This window comes from Hoplias malabaricus, chromosome 17 (genome assembly GCF_029633855.1).
Source record: "Hoplias malabaricus isolate fHopMal1 chromosome 17, fHopMal1.hap1, whole genome shotgun sequence".
Taxonomy (NCBI): Eukaryota; Metazoa; Chordata; class Actinopteri; order Characiformes; family Erythrinidae; genus Hoplias; species Hoplias malabaricus.
Window position 1 is genome coordinate 26,806,066 of NC_089816.1, and position 19,305 is coordinate 26,825,370.

Sequence of the window (19,305 nt, forward strand, 5' to 3'; positions counted from 1 at the left end):
GAATATAAAAATATATATAAATATATAAATATGCACATGTAAAAAGCTAAGTCCTGCAAGACTTACACTACCTGACATTACTCAACTTGATCTTTTAAAGTGAACAGCAGCTGAATTTAAATGGCAAGTTCCACAGCCTGAAAAATATATTATTCATAAATCACAGAAGGGCTTGTTTATAACAGCTGAAGAGATAAATGCAGAACAAGAATGATCCTGTTCCTTTGCTGATCATGTTGAAAAGTTTCTCCATTAACACTCATTAAAAAAAGCTATTACACTTTACAAAGGAAACATGGAAATGATTATATTCAGTCATGCCCATGAATGACCTATAGTTGTAGATAATAACATCACAAGCAGCTCAGTTCAGCTCACGTGGAACTTGGACAGAACTTGGGTTCCAGCTTTTGATATTTTGGCTTTAGCCAGAGAGGGCATACTTTGGTACATTAATAGTAGTCCACAATTTGAAATTTCCTTCCCAAACACAAGATCATGAGGTAACTTAGTTCTTTGGAGAGTGTCATTGGCCGCTGCCTCTCCTTATAGCCATGCTGTGAATGTGCTCCCATAGCAGTCCAGGGTCAGACTCATTGTGTTTAATCAGCGACACCAGACCCTCCGCCTGGTCCAGGCTCTGCCAGTAGTCTTGTGGCCACATCTGAAGCCAGCTAAACACAAACATGTACAGGATACAGAATACAGGATAAGAAAAAGAAAAAGAAAAATACAACCCTTTATTCTTACAGGAACCGCAATTCTCTTTTGGCAAATTCTGAATCTATGCACTTGTCACAGGTGGATTTTTTTAGATGGGATTTTCAACCCACTGAAAACCACATTAAGGTGTTAAAGAAAGGGTTTACTCGCTACATTCATGAAGTGAAGAATATTTTTCCTTGATAAAAACATGAAGAAAAAAAATCCTGACCAAATTAGTCAGTACTATAACAAAATATAATATAAAAAAATAAAGAAAAATTCAACATTTAATTAATTACCTATCCATGCTATGGAAGCTGTTAATATCTTCAGAAATGAGAAACCCTTTATATTTACAGCAGCGTGTAAAGAGTAAAAATATGCTAAATATAGATTTATGAGTGTTTTTTTTGCCACTGCCAATGAATCATGGTAGAATATCCATCCATCCATTATCTGTAACCGCTTATCCAATTTAGGGTCGCGGGGGATCCAGAGCCTACCTGGAATCATCGGGCGCAAGGCGGGAATACACCCTGGAGGGGACGCCAGTCCTTCACAGGGCAACACAGACACACACACATTCACTCACACACTCACACCTACGGACACTTTCGAGTCGCCAATCCACCTGCAACGTGTGTTTTTGGACTGTGGGAGGAAACCGGAGCACCCGGAGGAAACCCACGCGGACACAGGGAGAACACACCAACTCCTCACAGACAATCACCCGGAGCGGGAAACGAACCCACAACCTCGAGGCCCCTGGAGCTGTGTGACTGTGACACTACCTGCTGCGCCACCGTGCCGCCCATGGTAGAATATAAGATTACAAATTTGTTTTACAGTGGTTACTGGTTTTCAAAATCAAGTCATGGGTGCAATCACAGTTACACATTTACTACTAACAATTCTAATGCAGCATTTGAAAACGAGCAAACTTACCTATCATTGGCGTCAATTCCTTCTATGGGTCCATAGCCAGGTCTAGGCAGTGGGCAGCCCATATGGCTGATGTTGGCCATCTTTGGCTGGGGTGCAGAATACTTCTCAGGATCCTTTCTGTGAGCTTTGACTGCTGCCAGTCGTTTATTCTCCTGGTCACACACAAAACACTCAAAACCATTCAGGTAGTTGGGTTTGCTCATGTCATTGACACCCCACTCTCTAGCCTCCAGCCCTTCCAGGAGACGGACGTTGGTGATCTTGCTGGGTGACTTGTACTCCAAATAGTGCAAATACTCCTCGTCATCCTTATCCAGAGCACTGATGAACTCGGCTAGTTCTTGAGGTGATGCAAAATTATCTATTAGAACGGCAGAATGTGCATTTGGAAGCCAGTCAGCTACCGAGGATGAGCCCCTGTAGATGGGCACGCAACCCTGATGCATGGGTCTCCACAGTTTCTCGGTCATATAATCAGGGCACAAACCGTTTTCCATGGCAAGGTGGAATTTATACCGTGCCACGAAGCTCATAAACTCTCTGTCCTCCCCAGTGGCTGTGCTGGTGTCTTCCAAATGCTTTGGTAAGGGCTTGTTGTTGAGACACTTCCCATAAGAGTCCACCTACAAAACAGTGAACATAAACACACATCTGTGTCAACTGAATATTTTTGTACATCCAAATTGTTACGGGACATATAAATTAACACATTCTTCTTATTACAATGTATTCATGTACTGGATGATCATTTACGTTTTTAATTCACCAAATATTAATAGTACAAAGGGATTTCAAACATTTAAGTACATTTATGTTAAAGCTACCTGTATGTATTTCATAAGTTCCTGGACATAGCGGTCCCGGTCTGAAGGCACATCGCAGTGGGACTGCATGTAGAGCACTGGAGCCAGGCCAGCTTGCCTCCAGCGGTTCTTGTCCTGAATAGAGACTGAGGGAGGTGTGAGGAGGTAGCTCAGTGATGGCAGCCACTGCAGAGTAAGAGGGTAATCCGACTCCCTCCTGAACGTTGCAGTGTAGTTGAAGAGTTGAATGCCTGGGCTGTGTGACAGAACATAATTGTTCATGGGTGATTCCTCATGGAAGAGTGCCCACGTCTGGTGGGGCAGACGAGGTAAAGGTGCCTCATAGGCTCTGAAGTCTGTGCCGTAAAAGATGATGGCCGTAGTTCGGCGGTGCAGCTGGACTTTGCGATTGCGTGTGACAAGGCAGGACGAATGGGCACAGTCCACCCTCTCAGTATCACCGGGAAAATGAGGGAAGAGATTGGCGCTCCACCACAGGATAATGGGTAACTCTTTGTTGTTGCGCAGGTCCTTATTGCCAGGGCCTCGATAGGAACTCACAGATACAAACTCCATATCTGAGAGGGCACTCTGGGGTAGGAACACACTTCTGTCTGCCATGTCTACCAGCTCGTGACTTCTGCATGGTAGGATCCACAGCTGCACAAGCCACCAAGACAACACAAGCCTAGCTTTCACACCCATCTAGAGAGGCAAAACATTTGGATTGGTTTCTCCCATTGACAAAAGACACATTTGACATTACGATTTGTGGTTAATTCATCACACAACACATTCATACAATTCTTTATAAAATACACTTCTTAAATAAATACCAAAAATAAAAAAATCTAAGCACTATTTAATCACACACTAGTCAAAATATTCAGGCGTCATAGATCATTCAGCACGGTCAAATGTGCAGTTGTTCATATTCAAATTTGATGAATAAGGGCCATGGTGTCTTTGACACAGCACTTTTTTGCACCCCCTTGTGAAGCTGTTCTAAATAAAAGTGTTAAGGCATTTTGAATATTCCAGAATGATATGAACCAAGTTTAACAATGCAATGCCTACAATACAAATATGGTCATTTTACTTACTACTCAAAACAACCATCCATTTTGTGTTATAACTTCCTGCGAGATGGATTCTTGGGACACTACTTCATTTTTCAGTTTCGTAACACCAGCACTGAACAATACTGACCGACTCATTTCTCGTCAAATAAATGATAAATCAAAGTAACAATGGACAAAAGACAAACGTTAGATTACAACAGAATCTAGACTAGCCACTCTGTTGTTCAACTCTTCACAAATGTACACATGTGGATCTGACCTAGAGAGAATTTAATTTTTAAAAACAAGAAATAAGCCCCAAAACATCACACACAATCAGTGGGAGCCGCTAGATAAGTTTCCTGCAGCGTTTCCACGTCTTCATCCTGTTCGTAAAATTAAACGAAAAATACCTGGACAAAAGCCCCTCGCTGCTCATGAAACAGTCTCACTTCCGGAACCCGAAGATTCTTTGGTTTTATTTGTTTAAAAATGACATTAAAGATAAATATATTTATTTACAATCAAAAATGAGTGTCTACAGAATCTTCTTCCATCTCCATTTTTTAAGGGAGTAACCGAGGAATTGCGCTTTACCACCACCTACAGTTTGGGATGCGTTTATGCCTCTGCACCTGGAATAAACCGAGATTGGTTTCAAAATTGATTCCAATTGAAAGAAAATGAATGAAATCGCCACTTAAAGCAATATAACCAACATCCAGAACATGTAGAAAGACATCTGGCAAAAATAATTAAATACATTAATAATAAGAGTACTACACTTATCTATAAACGAGATTAGGGGGATATTATTTTGTGGAATCGAGTCTGAACCTTCAGAGTCGACTCTCAATTACTAAAGGCATAGAAACGAGAATCGATTCTTTTAGAATCTATTCCCAGCTTTTAAAAAGTAAATAAAGTGCAAAACGCTCGAATTGATTCACGCAGTTACACACGAAGACCGACGTTTGACTCACTGATCTCTCCCGTGTTTTGTGCTCCAAAAATATGTTTAAGGAGTTTTTTTTATGGTACGAAGTGGGAATGGACGTTAGGACCGCGCGCGTGGACGCAGACCGCACGCGCGCATCGCGTCAAAATCTCGGCAGCGCGCGTCCATCGCTCAGAATGAGGTAATGAAACAGAAACACTCAAACACAAGTGAAACAACTCCCGGCTTCGGGGTTTGTGCGATGTTTTCGGCGTCTGTTTGGACAGAGGGTGTTTCAATTCGAATCCATAGACGTGTCCAGTGGCATTTATTTCGCCTGAACAACGCGGAGGATGATGAAGCTAAACTGAAGGCTAACCTTAGCCTCCGGGGTTTACGGTTTGTTTCTGCAAAACTCGTTATTAGTAGCTGTACAAACCAAGACTACAGACACATAAAATTGTATCGTTATAATTTAAGTCCTGGGAGTTGTGTCAGACAAATCAAATCCGTAAACAGGACAGTTTCAACAGTTGCATACTGAAAATAATACTGCTGCCTGTCAGCCCTTTGGGCGCATGCGCAAAGGGGCTAGAGGAGGAAGATCACGTTTTCCTGTTTAGTGTCCTTATCTTAATGAGTCGTTATTGTTTACTCAAAACTATATTTGGATGCTTATAAATAACAAATTATCACATGTATTATACATAATCTGATTGTTGTCTTTTATTCAGCATGTTTGAATTTGTACAAGGTCTATAATTAATGCAGTGTATGCTAATAAGGCATATGATTTCCCCAGAATAACATGTTTATGTCAATTAGGTCCCCAAACACTGCATTTAGCCAATCTCTCAAACACATTTCCTCAAATGACTCTAGTTATCCAATCTGAGCATGCCCTGCAAGAGGAATGTACACTGTCCAAAGTCTCAGGGTCATCTGCCCAGTCAAACACTGCACAACCGCAGCTCTTGTTGAAGTTGAAGTTCTCTGCTTCATTCAGCATGCTTGCTGCCCACTTGCAAAAAGGTTAGACTGATTTTGGGACCCCTGTTTGAATAACCGTGACTCTTATTTAATAGGTTTTTGTGTGTGTTGTAGGTTATGCTGAGCCTGTGTTTCACCCAGCCTTCGCTGGCGACATGAGTGGGAAGAGTCTCCTTCTGAAGGTTATCTTACTGGGTGATGGTGGGGTGGGGAAGAGTTCTCTGATGAATCGCTATGTGACTGACCGCTTTGATTCGCAATCCTTCCACACCATTGGCGTGGAGTTCCTGAACCGAGACCTGGAGGTGGATGGGCGCCTAGTCACTCTGCAAATATGGGACACGGCAGGTCAGGAGCGTTTTAAGAGCCTCCGCACTCCTTTCTACCGTGGTGCAGACTGCTGCCTCCTTACATTCGCTGTGGATGACCTGCAGAGCTTTCAGAACCTGGGCTGCTGGAAGAAGGAGTTCATGTACTACTCAGATGTGCGTGACCCTGAGCGCTTCCCATTTGTGGTGCTGGGCAACAAAGTTGATAAGGAGGACCGTGAAGTGGGCGAGGATGAGGCCCGGGCATGGTGCGAGGAGAACGGCTGCTGCCCGTATTTTGAGACCAGTGCCAAAGACGACACCAATGTGAGTGCCGCCTTTGAGGCAGCTGTAAGGGAGGTGCTGGCCAATGAAGATCAGATTGACCACGCCTTGCTGAGCAGCACCATTGACCTCCATGGCAACCGTAAAGCACCACGCTCCTCTTGCTGCTGAGGTGCCCGCAGTTCCCATGGTGCCTTTGCAGTAGCTGGACTCCCCATACTTGCACACTTGCAAGAGCTTGTGGTACAAAATGAAGTAGGAACAGGTGTTTGCCTTGTTTGTGCACTTAGCTACAGATGTAACAGAATAACTTTTACGGTACTTTTACGTATGTGTGTGGTACTCATTATGCCATAGTCTAGATTGTCTTTTTCTGCCAAAGGCTCTTGTGCTTGTCCTGTGTTGGGTTTTCAAACATTCACTGCTTTCACTCACCCTGGAGATCACGGGGCTCCTGTGTTCTTCACAGCACTCTGCCATCCTCAAGAGCACAGTTAGATTTGTTGCACAAATCTCACTTAACCCAATGTTAACAGTCCTTTTAGTTTAACAGTGTATTTTCCTGGTGTATTGCCAGTACATCATATCATATATTTGCTTGTGATTTGATCAGAAATCAAATTCTGTTATAAGAAAGTGTTGTAGTGTATGTGGAAAAGTGTTGGGGAAAAGGGAATATTCTCTGATGTGGAGTTGAATGGGTATTGGCCTTGCATTACTAAGTGTTAGAATAACTTTGTGGTACACATTTATTATTATTATTATTATTATTATTTTATTCTTAGATGAAGATTGTTGTATAATTTGGAGCGGTTCTGTGTGAATTGGTACACTGTATTTTGATCTTGTTCTAGCAAAGTCATGCTGGAAATAAGGGCTGTATTTGTTCTCTGTAGATTTGTGAGGGCTCCAACCCCCCAAACCTCTTTTATTGAATGTCCTTCTATAGTTTGGTATGGATCCATATTTAGTCTATCATATTAGAGCATACTGACGCAGTTAATACTAAGTCAGCTTTAATTTGGTTCAATGCAGCATATTATCTTTTAGAAGCAGAAAAAAGGCTAATTTCTTCAGTCTCTTTTACTTGCCTGTTTTTGGACTGAGGAATAATTAGCATTATCCGTTCCCTCCCTTTTAATTTCCTCCGTTCAATCTAATCTGAATGTGAAAAGGTAACAACCAAAGCACATTTGCCCTGGTGTTCTGCATTTAACTCTATTTTTAGTGTTACAAATGGTACTTGTGAACAGTCCTGTAGTCTCTGACTGTCAAACTATCCAGCTTTGGTACTTAAAATTTGGATATCATTGAAGTGTAACATGATTTCCTTCTGTTTGCTGTGTTCTACCAGACTATTAACATCTGGTTCCAGTTTGAGTGGCATCTTACCCGATTGAAAGTTGTGTATATATACTAGTGCTGCTTATACAAAGCACCAGATGTAGCTTGTGCCCTTCCACTTAAAATATTCAAAAAAGTTTGCTCACTTCTCAAAGCCTGAAAACATTGCTTTGCATTAACCTGAAGGAAGGTTTCATCTGCTCACACTTGCATGTAAACAGCATAATGCTAAATGCTACAATATTGCCAGTTGTTTAGGGCGGGGCTCATTTGGGCATCCAACCTTTCATTGCCACTGAAAACAGCTCTTTCAATGTTTAGTGGGAATGGCTCACTGTGAAACAGAAATGGCACTGTGCTATATTTATTCTCTGTATTGGAAAACAGTATTTAACTGCCAGATGCTGACGGTATTTTTAAATTTACGTACCAAAATAAGCAGCAACAGTGTGCTCACTGTGAATCTGATCTGGTTTTATTAGTTTGTTTTAGTCTTTAAATTTTTACAGATGTTGCATTCCAGGGAATATTCATGGTACCTGCTTATGCCGTTGTTGAAACGGACTATTTTAAGAGAATAGTTTACAGATACGCCTGTTGAGTTTGTTAACGTTGTTTATCTATGTTCTTTTGACTAAAACCTAGATCTCTGATACATGTTACGTTTATTTACTTTCAGCGGGTGATAATTTATTAACATTACATTCTGTTAAAGCATATAGTCTGGGTTATGGTTTACGGTTTACAGAGTCCACTGATAGTAAACTTGTTTTTTTTTTTTAACTTCATCACACAGGCTACTATTTACAACTGCACATGCTTGACATGACATTGTGGGTCCAGTCTATGGGTGTGATCACTGCCCTGAATCGATGGCAAGCTGATGTCAGATGCTGTGTATGTTGCACTGGGTGTTCATTCATAAATGCTGTACTGACATAGTAGAAAATTGCTGTCTCTAATGTCGCAAACTATTTGCTTGATGTGCTTTGAACTGAGTTCAAGTTGTGTAACGATGCCTGAGAATGGCTGGGCAGCTCCTCAAAGATCTAACCCACTGTCTCCCACCTCTTCCTTAGTGCAATAAAAGAGGTCAAGACTGCTTTTGTTTACAAAGCAAACTAATTCAGCATCCAATGCCAGTGCAATGAATAAACCTTACAAACGACAGCGTGTCCTTGAACATTTCTTCACAAAAGTCTAGTTCTTTTAAAACAGAGGAAAATATTAAGAGCTATATGTGAGAATGTCTAAATGGGTGTCTTTTCTTTCATAATTGTAAAATGTTTTCATCTGACTCACCTTAAATAATCAACATAACACATTCCTGTCAAAGTAAATGCAAAATGAGCAACTATTTCTCAGTATTATTAATATGTAGCAAAATAATAGTTAACTTGTATGACTCTTATCTTGCACAACAAAGTTTAACTCATTAGTGATTCTAATAAGCTTGGATTACCATGCTGCGAGCATAAAGGGAGCAGCCACAGCTGCTATGATCAGAGCAAACATGGCATACTGTTTCTTCTCCTTACGTCTGGGTTGTAGATTTTTCAGCAGAAGCTGCCATGTGGCTAGGTGCAAAGGACAATGAACTTGAACTGGGGGGCGCTCTATCACACATGGAAACAAACGGAATATTTTACTTTGTTTATTACCAAAGTTCTCCTATAATCAGGATGTAAACGGGCTAACACATACTCAGCCAAAAGGTTATATCTGGAAACAGCATGGGCCTTATAATTTACAAGCACTATTAAAAGAATATTCTAACAAATATTGTTAGTAGCAGAAAAAAGATGAATAAAGTGTAGGCTAAACTTTAATTAGGATTAGTACAAATCTAGCTAGCTAATAAATGTTATACAATAACTACACATTCTCTCCTGATTGTTACAGGGACATAAAAAGGAAGGGAAAAAAAAGCCCCAGCTTAAAGTATTTCAACATGAATATTTACCCAACACTAGGGGGAGCCAAATCCATCCAACACAACTCTGAAGTCTCCCTCTAATAAATAATAGTATATGACAGATGCCTTCTGAAATATTAAAAATGTTCCATTGCAGCCTCCGTCAATGTGAGGTCCTCTGTATAAAGTCCCTGATATTTTCTCACACTCAAGCCTACCCCTGCCAAACCGTCTTTACAACACAACTTTTACAAACCGCGGCCTGAAATAACCCTCAAACTCAAGGACTCCTAGACGTATCCCAGGCACACCAGGGCTCTATTCATCCAGTTTTTCTGCCCCTGTTTTTGTTGTAGGGGTCTGCTGACCCTGGGTGTTGGGTTTGAAACAGGAGCCTACTCTGATTGGTCCTTTCACTATGCGGGTCTGCCTCTATTATTCTCAAGACTGTGAGAAAAAAGTGCTGAAGTCACAGCAACTAGGCGCACACTGGTTTGTCTGGCACCATAGCAACCAGATGTGAAAGACTGTCACTATAGTAACCAGTCATCAGCAAAATGAGAGGCCTGTTTTTGGTGCACCCCAAGCAATAACACATTACCACGAAGTAAATGCTAATCTTCGTCTTGCCAAATGGCTTATCTAATTCATTTATCCACACATACAATGGAGAGTCTACTAAACTAAGGGAATATTCTAAAGTCATACTGGAGGACATCCACACTGGATGGTTTTAAAGAAAACTAGCATCCCGTATGCAGAAAGGATGCAGGCACTAGTTTAAGAGACACAAGAATGCCATTTTGATTCGCAAATCACAACACAAATAAAAACAGCAGCGCCTTTTACAAGTAGTTACATAAAAAAAGCAAAAGAAAGTAAAGTAAAAATACCAATATTTGAATTCTACTAAACACCATAACATGAATAGATTAGGTGTGGTGTCACAACTGACGATGTCACATCAGTGAAGAAAAGGCACTGTAGAGCAGAATCTGAGCATTAGTTGTTGTGACAAATCCTTGTTTCTCCAAAATGGAACTTTTAGCTGTAGTCAATATAACACATTTATTTCAAGTCAATTTGATTAGTTTATATTTCCCTCAATAAAAACCAAAATGGAGAAACAAGGTTTTGTCCAAACAGTGACATTTCAAACAGTGTTAATCAGTAGCCATTGCTCACAACTTACACAACAAGGCTCAGTGGTTCAGAACTGCAGCACCACCTGCTGGACAAAAACTCAACTGGGCGTCTTTAATAGGCATCAAAAGAATGAGTCAGTCTTGGAGGAGTCTTCCTCCGAAGTCTTAGACAGAGATAAGGCTGTTTGCTTGGACAGGTGGGTAAAAGGATTCCTTCGAATGTCTCATGTCGTGCACTGTTGGTGGTAACAGAGTGGACAGCATGGATTGCACAGTGCAGGAAGCCTAACACCGTGGCGCTAAGCCTTTCCTCCCCAGATAGCGCAGCACGGCAAAATTATAGGTAGTGGAGACCACATATGTGAGCTAAAGAAAGAGAGAGAAAAGCAGAAAGAGAATCCAAGAGGAATGACAGAGTCAGTTTTATCAACACCACCACAGACCATAAGAAAAGAGAGGAGTAATTACCTTTTAATGGTTTACCATATTTTTTTATTATTATTATTATTTAAAAGTAGTCTTTATCAGAATGGTTTGAATCCCATCAATAGAAACATTAAGAGAATAATAATAATATAAGGAAATAAAATAAATACTGTGCTTAGCTTGTAGTTGTCATGAATAGTAAGAAGAATATAATGCATCATAACATTTAAAATGCTCAGTATAACGTCACTGTCCTAAAGAAAATGTATCTCCATGTTTGTTGATTTTTTAGTTTACTTGGACCATGAATGGACCAATAGAAATGCTCCAAAAATCTTTTTACATTGCCTTCCACTGACAATTATCATATATTCCTTTCTCCTGTTTAAACATTACAATTATGGAGATTTTCTGATATTTTAGTTTGCACAGTAATTAATGACTGATCTGAAAATTAAAACCCAGAAAACCTCTTTTGTGCTGAGTTAACGCTGAGAGAATGAGACAAAAGTCACAAGCTGCATACATCACAATGCCATGACATTCTCAACTCAACTCTGAAATACCACAAACTATAAAATACACAAAAAGCTGTTTTCACAATAACGGGAACGGCTCTAAGCTCGGACACACACAGCTGACCTCATAACCAATGGAGGGTTTGAATTCTTGTACACCTACAGCTGCTGTATGCCGTCACTGGGACACATGACTAATTGTGTGCTGCGTTTTTTGGGCCTTGTACTCACCAGGGCCAATAATGTGATCCCGGCTCCAGCGAAGGCAGCGATGTAGAGATCAAAGGTCAGGAAAAACTGCGAAGAAGGACAGAATCCACAAAGTCAGAACTGTGATGCCTCTAGGTGCAGCGTTAACGTTTGATGTCAGTTCCATCTCTGCCAAGCCTTTGAGGCTGGCTCTCTGAGGAATCACAGAGATGTGGAATCACACTACGCCCGGAGGCACGACTTACCTCCCTTGTTTTGCACACATTGGACAGGGTCATCCCGCAAGCTTTCCCTGGCACTGCGTTCCATGGAAGCAAACCTGAAGGATGCAAGACGTTTTTGATTTCTTTAATTATTATTTTATTGCACGCCATCACATGAATCATAATGTAACAATGATGGTGTCCCAAATTAACCTCAGTGAAAGAAAAGTCTCTGAAAGAATGGGACCACATTTGCTTAAAATGCTTTTGTCACATTTAATATGAATATTAATGATGCTTACTAATTTTCTGCTTATGTTTAACACACAAGGTGAGTACCTGAATGAACAAGTGTGTTCTTTGTAGAGTACAGAATTTTCTGGCAGATGTGAGTACAATAGCTGTTTCAATACATAAATAATAACCACCCAAAAAAAGCTCACTGCTCCTTTAAAGAATGAAAAGCATGTGTTTCTTTTACTTTTAACAAATACTTGACCTCTAAACACTTCTGCAATAAATAAATTAAATGTTACCTTTACATGAAAAACAAAAATGGCCTTCCTAATTTTCTAAATCACTGCATATTTGTTAGAGACGGTTATTTATTTATTTATTTATTTATTGGCTTTTCATACTGTAGCAGAGGAATATGAGACCACATTTTTGTAGAACTGCTTTAATTCAGATATCTTTGTACATTTGTTTGAGGCCTTGCCATTGTGCCCGTATTGAGTTAAAATCAGGACTTTGATAAGGCCACTCCAAAACTTCAAAACACGTAGTTTCTTCTCATCCATCCCGCTGTAGATTAGCTTATCTGTTTTGGATCATTTTCTTGTCAGAAATCTTTAACTATGTCAAAGCACCAGGATGTTTGAATGTTGCCATGTTGTTATCTCAGAAACAACGGAACCTGTGTTGTCCATAAAGTTATACTTCAGACTGATCTTTCCATTGAAAAGTATTCCTAAAGGCTTAGAGAAATCTCACTCACTACTGATGTTTCTTGTTTGTAAGCTGTATTATCCGCCTTGCTGTTCCTCAACGAATACCGTTTTTTACTGGTCCATTTCTTACTCTGATAGCTGAAGCTAGAAAGCCTTGTGATTTGTACCTATTCTATGCCTTTTGGGAAAGTTTGGCAGGTGGGCCTCTCCTGGGGAGACTCACCAATGTTCCTTGGGATACCAATTTGTAGATAAAGCCTGGCTGTGTTCTGTCGGCTGAATTTATTATCAAAGGCATTTTGCACATTTGTTGCATGAGTAAGAAGTGGCAGTTACTGCTTTATAGCACTGATTTTCATATATTTGATAACTTTGCCTAACAATATAAAAGCAACAACTGTGACGATCGTTTGGGAATTGTAATGTATTAAAATAATTTGGTTCATTGTCAGCTGTATATTGTATACAAGTAACAAAAAGTGCATATAATGCAACTCTATTGTATTTGACTGAATTCAAATCTGTAAGAATAAGTTAATTCTGGAGGGTCCATGAACAAATATTCAGAATCAGACTTAGACATCAGGGCAATTCCCAATTACTCACAGTTCATTTGCTTGTAATTGCCTCATTTCCCACCTATTACTGCACCACAAAAAAGACACAACCTTGGAATTTTAATCGCGTATCAAGGGGCCAAATCAAATTCTGGTGCCGACAGGAGGCACAACAGGTGTGATAAAGTTATTAAAAGATTCAAGTGAGAGTTCATTACCATACTGTCGTGCGTCAACGCACAGCTGGTTGATGCTCGATGGTGTCTCTGAAAGGACGTCTATGGTGTGGCAGGTGGTGGCCATGTTGTAAAAGAAGAAGACTGGAAGTGCAGATAAGGCAAAAACCAGCAGCCAGATGACAGCCAGGAAATACGTGATTGCAATGAACTGTGAATGAAAAGATATATGAGTAAAGCTGAAGATAATGATCTTTACAATGTTCTTTACATTCTTATCAATTCTCAGTTTCTTTTCATGATTCAGTTTGGGGGCATTCCTTAAAATGATCACTGAAGAAGGATTTTTTAAAGATGGTATCCAGGAAAATGGCCTGTGGAACATTCTTTGAAGTTTCTTAAGAAAACGTTTCTCTCTCTCAAACACAGAAATACACACACACACACACACAGAGCTCACCGTAGTGCTGAGGCAGCGGCCGCACACTGTGCTCCTGAACTCCCCAAACGTTTGCCTCACTGCACTGGTCGTGTAAAAACCCTCAGCAAGCAGCGCAATGCAGTAGAGAAAAAAGAAGGTCGCCAAGCCATAGATAATGTACTGAAAATATTCAATACTGAGGAAGAAAGTGAAAAATGAAAGAGCTATCAAATAAAGTTTAAAATGAGTTTATATTAAAAGTTAAAGGGACATTGTCAACATGCCTTCTCGAATATAATGGTCACACAGCAGGATTGAAAGATGTGAGGATTTAAATAATGAAAGAAGTCCCTCTTCATCTTCATGATACAGCTATGTAATCTGGCTAAATGTGTGTAGATACATGCTCATACATTTCTTCTAATTCTCTCTTTCCTCAAATCCTGCCTCCTCCTACTTATTCATTACAGTGAGGATTTGACTGCATTCAGCAGTTCACACCACATTAGTAATGTCAGGAACTGATGCTGGACGATTCGTTTTGAATCACACACAGTGTTGACTAATCTCTAAAGTACTTGACAGTGCAATCGAGAAAACACACTTCCACTGCTAAACAGGCCAATGACATTTAGCACAATAACATGCAGCTAATGCTACACTTTAATACACATGGTGCAAAAAGTCTTTCTGCATTAGAGGTGTATGCTTTGTGGACTCTATCAGCAAAGTACTAGAGAGGCCCATATAAATATAGACACTTACAGGTAGGCCAGAGTAATGTAGTCCTGCATGTTGCGGGTGAAATAGTTCTCAATCAGCCTTTCAGTCTCAGTGAGAGCCTGGTGGCCACAGCCACAGAACAAAGCGATGCCAGAAAAGCAGAGGAGTGTGGCCACCAGGGAGATGTAGGGAACTCCTCCCAGGCACCGCATGCAGCACTTGTTACAACCTGCAACCCAAAAGTTTCATCAACAACATCATTATCATTATCTGAGGGTTTTGTTTTATGTTTCTAACACGTGCTTCTCATAACCCATCTTCAGTGATATTTTATTTCTACCTACTTTAGTTTCCCAAGAATTGGGACAAACGCATGTAATAATTGTCCACCTGAAATCAAAATAGATTTTTATGGACGTCTTTTAACATTGTGACTTCATCATATCATTTAAAAGACAAAATTTCTGGCAGAATTTATTACAAAGTTATATTACAACGTATTCATATTAAAAGGATGTACAGGGTTCTAAAGGCAACACTATACCCTAGAATACACTGTACTATTTATGACTATATCTCCATCACCATTAAGCTTTTTGTTTCATTTGTTTTGAATTTCAGAATATTACATAATGTCAGTGTGAGTTATTATAGGGCGAGGGCCAGTGGATATTTGAGTTTGTTTTCAAGCCAATTATCATCAAATCAATAATAATATTATTTCTCAAACGTTTCCTCGGGTCAGTTTTTCTTCTTTGGCTTCTAAGGACCTTAATCATTGTTACTGCTGTGACATCAATTGTTAAAAAAATTCAGACTGGGATCTAATACAGAGTTCCATTCATAACCAAAGGCCACAGTGACCATGTCACTAAAAATGTACACACATGCCAAGGTCAAAACACTGAGGCATTCCATCACACGCAACACAACGCTGGTTTGAACATCCAGCTGGGGTCATAAAACTGCTCAGCAGAGAGGAAACGGGAAAGTGGGGATTTCTCCAGTGTGTAGTGATTGGGAGATGGAGCACGCCTGGCCACGAGAGTGTGAGAAAAGAGGGAGGACCAAGGCGCTGAGGGAGAGTGTCTCCTTTTGTGGCTTCACTGACAATGGCCTTTGTCTCTGAGCAGCTCAGCGACACAAGGGCAAGCAATGTCAAACAAACAAAAGGCCACAGCCACCTCAGCCACAAACAGATCCACTTTTGAAAGCTGATATTGGGCTTTTTGGGGGGTTGGGGGTGGCTCGTGACTAAAGGAGAGATAGAAGACTTGATGGGGGTTGGGGAAGAAGTGGTGGAATTCAGCCTTGCTAGGATGCCAGACTAATGTGCAAAAGCACCAGTGATGCTAGGCTTTGGGATTTCTGACTGATAAAAAACTTATTTAAGTAGGAGCTTAACTGCACATGATAATGATGGACTTTGCTGCTGCCCAACTGTAAAAAAAAACAACTCATATATGACCCTCCAGTAATAGGTGCATTCCTCTAAACTCCATTTGTACAGGCTCTATATTTAAAGGGAATTCATCTGAGAGTTATTTGAGGATGCACAAAATCAATGTTGGTGTAGGCAACATTAAAACTGAGTGGGCAGATGTTCACTTTACAAACACTACACAATGGAAATTTCACAGTAAAAACACTAAATAAATGTGGAATAGCCTTTAGGCTCTTTCATGCGCAAAATGTAAGTTTAGCGCATTGCAGAAACTTACTGAACAGAACTTATTACAGTAAACTTAACAACTGTTTTTTAGGTCACATAATAATATCAGTAGGAGGGGATAGCTTCTTGCCAAATGTTTTAGTCAAAGTCTACAGGGACAGTCCAGAACAAACAAATTAAACTAGTGTCCGTTATTGGAACATTGTGGGTGCCGTAAAGCAGCTTTTCTGAAAACATTTTCTAATATTAAATTTAAAAACATGCATATTCAGTCATTCAGAAAGGTTTAATTATTCTAAGCCATTATTTTGTATATTCCTTCTGCTTAAATTAGTGTTATTTGTGTTTTTAAAAATTGTTTTTTAGCCCAGTATTTGCTAATACACAACAGGCAGCCTTCTGACAATGCTTTAAATTAATAATATACTTTCAACTTTTCTTTTCAATAATATTACTATATACTTGAAAAAACTGAAAAGCAACCAAAAATCCTCATTTTAATTAATGATGAAGGCAACATTTAAAACAGACAGAAAATTGTTCTTTTGTGCTTTTGACAAACCGTACTCATGTATAAAGATACATTTAAGCAAATGATTAATGAAACATGGACACAGGTTGCATGGAGTGATATTTGTCCATTCAGAATGTCTACCTTTACTTTTCAGGACACATATTTAAATACTACATCAGTGGGACAAATACTTAGTGGCATCCTTATGGACATTAAACTTCATTTCTCACGTATATTTACTACAAATAACGGCCTTAACGCCTCACACAATCTTTTAATGAAATATGATGTACTCACCCATTATTAGAAGGACGGGCTCTGACTGAAACTCAGCGCAAACTTGAGTTGAGAAGATCAGCTGTGTCTGGGTCCTTCCACAGTCTCCGTCTCTAGGCCTGCTGTTAGTTTTCTTTTCAACCCGTTTTCCGACAAAGCCTGAATACTGCTCTGTGATTGGTTAGAAGTATACAGGCCCGGTTTATTCCCCTTCCACTAATTACATTTATTTTTTTATCTTTAAAAATGTATGTTAGTTATTCGAGTCACTTTTGTTCCTGTAAATTCATCGTAATTCGTTTATAACTGATAAATTACATTCTTCTTTTTTTAAAAAACGTTATTGAACTGTAACACTTTATCAATAATACAACACCCTGTGTCTACAAGTAGCGACAAAGATATTTTCGAGAATGTGCAAAATCTATTCTTATTATAGGCAACCATTTTGTCTTTATCTTTATAGAGGCTCTGGTGACTTGCTGGTTGCTTTGTGTGTGAACTCTCAGCCAATCACTGCGTTGAGGGGCGGGGATTGGCGGAATACGGGTGGCGACAAGCCACAGCGTCTGGTTCTCAAACAATGAACAGAGAGCCTGATGGCAGCTGAATGGCGCTTTTCAATGAACTGCAGTGGTCGCACTATGGAGAGCACTGGGCCGAGTGTAACCCGGAGAAGAATGAGTAGGTCAAGGTTCCCTGCTTCCAGAAACTCAGGCTGCTTCAAGTTTTTGGAGAGAAGTGACATTCATTTGCATGGAATTAACTAACAAAGCCTACTCATTTACAAAGAGAAAGTAGCAATTAAAATGACTTCAACTTAATAAAATGTAGGTCTGTAATTCAGTGTTACAGTTTAGTGAAGTGAAACATCGGTAAGGATATCTTTCCTTTCCTTCTCTCTGTATCTCTCTTTAATTTACTGATGTGGAAAATGTACCCCAAGCCTCTGTAGTCACCCACCATATACATATAGTGCCCATCTCAGGCTACTCCAGGCAATAATAATGAGTTATCTTTTTAAATGTAAGACTTCCAGGCCTTTTTTGTGACATATGTACCAATTGAAGGCACCTGATTTCTGGTGTATTCATTTGGTTTAAATCAAGAACCTTTAAGAGTAACAGCCACTATACTGACACACCTGGACGCCTTGGAGGTTCTGTACTAAATCTAGTTCAAAACATGCCCTCTCCAATATCCCCTCTGTGTGGTATGCGTAGCGTAAGCCCAAAGCTGACAGATAAATTCTGATTGGTGAGAAACAACAGAACAGTAAGAAAAAATATATTATTTGTAAAAAAATAATTTGTTAAAATAAAAAATAAAATCTTTACATTACAAAAGGAAACCATTTTCCAAGTAGTTGAGCATTACATGATATGGTTGCTTTCGCAGTGTACATGCTTTGATTTGTATGGAATACTGATGAAGAGCAAGAATAGCTCTCCGGCAGAGAATAGGAAAATTTAAGGATAGTTCTATTATTTCTCGTTTAATTTTTCTCAATTTTTCCAGGGTAGAGGGTTAGTTAGAATTCTTGCCCAGGGTGGCACGGTGGTGCTACTGGTTTGATGTTTGCTTTGGGTCACAGTCTCTTAGGAATTTTGTATGTTCTCCACATATTTGCATGGGTTTTCTGCACAGTTCCACTGGCTAAACAAAATTGCCCACTGTTGTATGAGTGTATTATGCCCTGCGCTGGACTGGCACCTTGTCCGGGTTGTGCTCCTGCCTTGCACCTAATGATTCCAGGTGGGTTCTGGACCCATCATGACCCTGACCAGGATGAAAGAAAGAGTTACAGAAAAAAACGAATGAATGAATGTGTTGCCCAGGGACCCTTAAAATAATCACCCTATATACACATACATTTGGTCCCAGCAGTGGCATGCCTTTAATGCTTCTAGAAAGTTAGTCAGAAGACATTTAACTGCGTGTAATAATATCTGTCTTGACATGTAATAATATGTCTTTGAGGGTATTTTCTGAAGGCATTAAATGCTCAACACTGCTGTGAACAAATCTGACTCGGTAAGTTTCTCTATGTCATCATGTCACAGCAAACCACTCTAAAACGCTGTGCTTACATTTAATGGTTTAAATATGCAGACAAGTTTCTGAACCATTGGAATTCCCAGTAATAAAATACATATGCATACATGGTGCATGATATAAGTATTCAGTAACTAGATATGTAGCTCAGGCTTTAGGGCAAATG

General features: G+C 39.8%; 3 protein-coding genes across 5 annotated transcripts; 1 reads left to right on the plus strand and 2 right to left on the minus strand.

Moving 5' to 3' along the window:
- Positions 1 to 19: 19 nt before the first annotated feature.
- Positions 20 to 4,128, minus strand: fut11 (fucosyltransferase 11 (alpha (1,3) fucosyltransferase)). 2 transcript variants are annotated; one of them, XM_066649529.1, is made up of 4 exons: positions 3,557 to 3,764; positions 2,475 to 3,158; positions 1,651 to 2,273; positions 20 to 674 (listed from the first exon to the last, which is right to left on the minus strand). In XM_066649529.1, exons 2-4 carry the CDS (start codon positions 3,156 to 3,158, stop codon positions 527 to 529), a joined length of 1,455 nt encoding a protein of 484 aa, XP_066505626.1. In that variant the 5' UTR covers positions 3,557 to 3,764; the 3' UTR covers positions 20 to 526. The 2 variants fall into 2 exon arrangements, with proteins under 2 accessions (XP_066505626.1, XP_066505625.1); XM_066649528.1 differs by lacking the exon at positions 3,557 to 3,764 and adding an exon at positions 3,928 to 4,128 and having other exon boundaries at positions 21 to 674.
- A 345-nt stretch (positions 4,129 to 4,473) lies between these two features.
- On the plus strand, positions 4,474 to 8,539 carry rab9b (RAB9B, member RAS oncogene family). 2 transcript variants are annotated; one of them, XM_066648992.1, is made up of 2 exons: positions 4,474 to 4,653; positions 5,556 to 8,539. In XM_066648992.1, the coding sequence occupies exon 2, from the start codon at positions 5,597 to 5,599 to the stop codon at positions 6,203 to 6,205; it is 609 nt and encodes a 202-aa protein (XP_066505089.1). In that variant the 5' UTR covers positions 4,474 to 4,653; positions 5,556 to 5,596; the 3' UTR covers positions 6,206 to 8,539. The 2 variants fall into 2 exon arrangements, with proteins under 2 accessions (XP_066505089.1, XP_066505090.1); XM_066648993.1 differs by lacking the exon at positions 4,474 to 4,653 and adding an exon at positions 4,666 to 4,850.
- A 1,027-nt stretch (positions 8,540 to 9,566) lies between these two features.
- plp1a (proteolipid protein 1a) lies at positions 9,567 to 17,190 on the minus strand. The gene is made up of 7 exons (XM_066649350.1): positions 17,106 to 17,190; positions 14,665 to 14,851; positions 13,939 to 14,095; positions 13,521 to 13,689; positions 11,838 to 11,911; positions 11,614 to 11,679; positions 9,567 to 10,804 (listed from the first exon to the last, which is right to left on the minus strand). Exons 1-7 carry the CDS (start codon positions 17,107 to 17,109, stop codon positions 10,724 to 10,726), a joined length of 738 nt encoding a protein of 245 aa, XP_066505447.1. The 5' UTR covers positions 17,110 to 17,190; the 3' UTR covers positions 9,567 to 10,723.
- Positions 17,191 to 19,305: the final 2,115 nt, after the last annotated feature.

Excerpts from the sequence above, each read along its gene's own strand:
- fut11 (XM_066649529.1), bottom strand. The coding sequence starts at position 3,158 with ATGGGTGTGAAAGCTAGGCTTGTGTTGTCTTGGTGGCTTGTGCAGCTG. Across the intron at positions 2,274-2,474 it reads AACTTATGAAATACATACAG|GTGGACTCTTATGGGAAGTG; the intron begins GTAGCTTTAACA and ends ACTGTTTTGTAG. Across the intron at positions 675-1,650 it reads GGAATTGACGCCAATGATAG|CTGGCTTCAGATGTGGCCAC; the intron begins GTAAGTTTGCTC and ends GTTTGTGTTTAG.
- rab9b (XM_066648992.1), top strand. The coding sequence starts at position 5,597 with ATGAGTGGGAAGAGTCTCCTTCTGAAGGTTATCTTACTGGGTGATGGT.
- plp1a (XM_066649350.1), bottom strand. Across the intron at positions 11,680-11,837 it reads ATGTGTGCAAAACAAGGGAG|TTTTTCCTGACCTTTGATCT; the intron begins GTAAGTCGTGCC and ends CCTTCTTCGCAG. Across the intron at positions 10,805-11,613 it reads GGATCACATTATTGGCCCTG|CTCACATATGTGGTCTCCAC; the intron begins GTGAGTACAAGG and ends CTCTTTCTTTAG.